This window comes from Aplysia californica, unplaced genomic scaffold, assembly GCF_000002075.1.
Source record: "Aplysia californica isolate F4 #8 unplaced genomic scaffold, AplCal3.0 scaffold00046, whole genome shotgun sequence".
NCBI lineage: Eukaryota > Metazoa > Mollusca > Gastropoda > Aplysiida > Aplysiidae > Aplysia > Aplysia californica.
The window spans coordinates 310,688-312,986 of NW_004797316.1; the positions used below are offsets into that span (position 1 = coordinate 310,688).

At 46.6% G+C, this 2,299-nt stretch overlaps 1 protein-coding gene across 1 annotated transcript; it reads left to right on the forward strand.

Moving 5' to 3' along the window:
- The first annotated feature begins 1,022 nt into the window (after positions 1-1,022).
- On the forward strand, positions 1,023-2,265 carry LOC101852536 (protein atonal homolog 1-like). The gene has a single exon (XM_005092458.3). It carries the CDS (start codon positions 1,023-1,025, stop codon positions 1,944-1,946), a length of 924 nt encoding a protein of 307 aa, XP_005092515.1. The 3' UTR covers positions 1,947-2,265.
- Positions 2,266-2,299: the final 34 nt, after the last annotated feature.

Genomic DNA, 2,299 nt, shown 5'->3' on the forward strand with positions numbered 1-2,299 from the left:
CCGTCCACTCAACCATCCCCCAATTCACCCGTGAACCACCCACTCCAAAACCACACTTTATCTACTTGCCATACCCCACCCCCCTTTTCCGCCAATCCTCTATTAGCTACCCGGCACTCTCCCTCCCCCCTCCCAGCAACGCTCTTTTATCTACGCGCCACCCGCTTGCTCAAGGCGGGGCTTCCTCCTTCTTCGACATCACCCCCTCCTTCAACCGACACCCTTCACTGATATTTGTCTGGTAAAAAAAAAGATGTTAAATAGGGCCTACTTTTCTTCTTGTTAGATTCCTCTTCGTTTCGCCAGCGTCCATTTATTGTGGTGAGCTGCTGCTTTACACGCACAAGACATGTACACGCGCACACACTCACGCGCGGCACGCTGATGAAAGCAGTTTTGTGCAGGTTTTCGAGGAACGACACGTGCAAATTGTTCTACGTCTATAGAGCAGTCCGTGTCGGTAGAGAAGAGTCCTGAGCGGACGTGTGCGGACATCATACAATCCTTATCCACCTTACACGTATTTGAACTGAATGAATAGAGTCACATGTTATTGGTTTGACCCACATTGTTTAATATTCATTATCAGACTGGAATGGACGTGTGCACATTTTTTTTCTGTGGATTCAAGAAATGAAAATATTTGAGACTAATTATGTGTTCAAGTGGTGCCCCGTTTCACGCGCGCTAGGTTTTTAAAGGAGTTTTTGTTCAGGATTTTAGAAAGTTTTCTACTTACAATAACTTAAATAGAATTTTGTGCTGTGCATTGACTCCATGGAAATAATGGACTTTTCATTACAGTTGGAGACTCTCACTGGCAGTTTGCTGTGAAAACATTGAGGAATGACTCTAGAAATCTGTAGTTCTGCTTTTCATCTTAATTTCGGAAAAGGGTTTCTTATGTGTCTTCTACTTTGTAACAATAAGATCGAAGAGATTGTAATACAACATAAAAAGCATTAGGAACAGCAGCAGCAGCAGCAACAACAACAACTACAACAACATCAACACGTGTCATGATGGACGGTGTGAAATCATCCTCCGGTATTTGGGAGGAGTTCTTGGACCTCGATGCGTTGTCCAGCGAACCCAGGCTCCAGCCTGGGCCTTTATCTGGACCTCTGGACAAACTGGAGGAAGAGCTGGCTCACTATCTCTCCCAACACGGAGCCCCCTCACTCCTATCTTCGTCACTTATGTCCTTCTGCGACATGGACACAAACCACAGGTCTTCTGTAGACATGCCTCAATCGGACAGTGACGCAACCCCCAACACCCCACTCACACCTTACTCTCGCAACCACGTTCATTTCATGTTTCCCGGCATGGACGAACCAGAGCCTGATGAGGCAGATTCAAACGTGACCCAGACTTCTTCTGAGTTCTCCGTTACGAGCAGTAAAACTCTTTCCCCGTCTACATTCCTCCCACATAAACCTCCCCCATCGACAGTCAGAGGCACATTTACGTTACCCCCTCCTCTTCCTCTATCAACACAGCAATCGCAGTGCGCTGTTTTGCAAACAATAGGTCACACCCCAACAAACATTCTCGGATCGACAGTGGAGGAATTTCGTAATGAAGTCGGAGACAAACGTAAAACCACGAACCAATCAAACGCTGAAATACACATTTGCAAAGAGAAGAAAAAGAAAAGTCTGGCTAAAGATGCGGACGTTAAGAAAACTCCGGGAAGAAAAAAAATCATTGGTTCGTCTCCAGGCGAACTTCAGAAGAAGCGCCGACTGGCAGCCAATGCCAGAGAGCGGAAACGAATGCAAAGCCTAAACACGGCCTTCGACCAACTGAGGGAAGTGATCCCATCTACGGGCGAGGACCAGATTTTGTCCAAGTACGACACACTGCAGCTGGCGCAAAGCTACATCCAGGCTCTGCAGGAGCTGCTGGACTCTGACCCGGAGGTAGACCCAGGCGTATCGTGACCTGGAAGGCAGGCCGGGCGGTGAAGAACTGGGACAAAAGGTCTGAGGCATCGTCTGCTCTGACAAAACATAATGCCATATTTTTCGGGGCCTCTGGCCTGAACATTATGCAGGATCTAGGAGATATACTAGGATTATCGTGACACAAAACTGTTGGAGGGCGCAAAGGTTACGAGACCTGCATGATAATATTCTGTAGAGGCAGAGTGCATTAGGACAAAGTGCAGTGCGTATTTGTTGTGTGCAATCATGTTGATATCTAATGACGCCAGTTTTTCCTTTCTTCTTCTTCTTCTTTTTCTTCTTCTACTTTTTCTTCTTCCTCTTCTTCTTCTTCTTCTTCTTCTTCTTCT

What these genes read in the sequence shown, in the direction of transcription:
- LOC101852536 (XM_005092458.3), top strand. Translation starts at nt 1,023, where the DNA reads ATGGACGGTGTGAAATCATCCTCCGGTATTTGGGAGGAGTTCTTGGAC.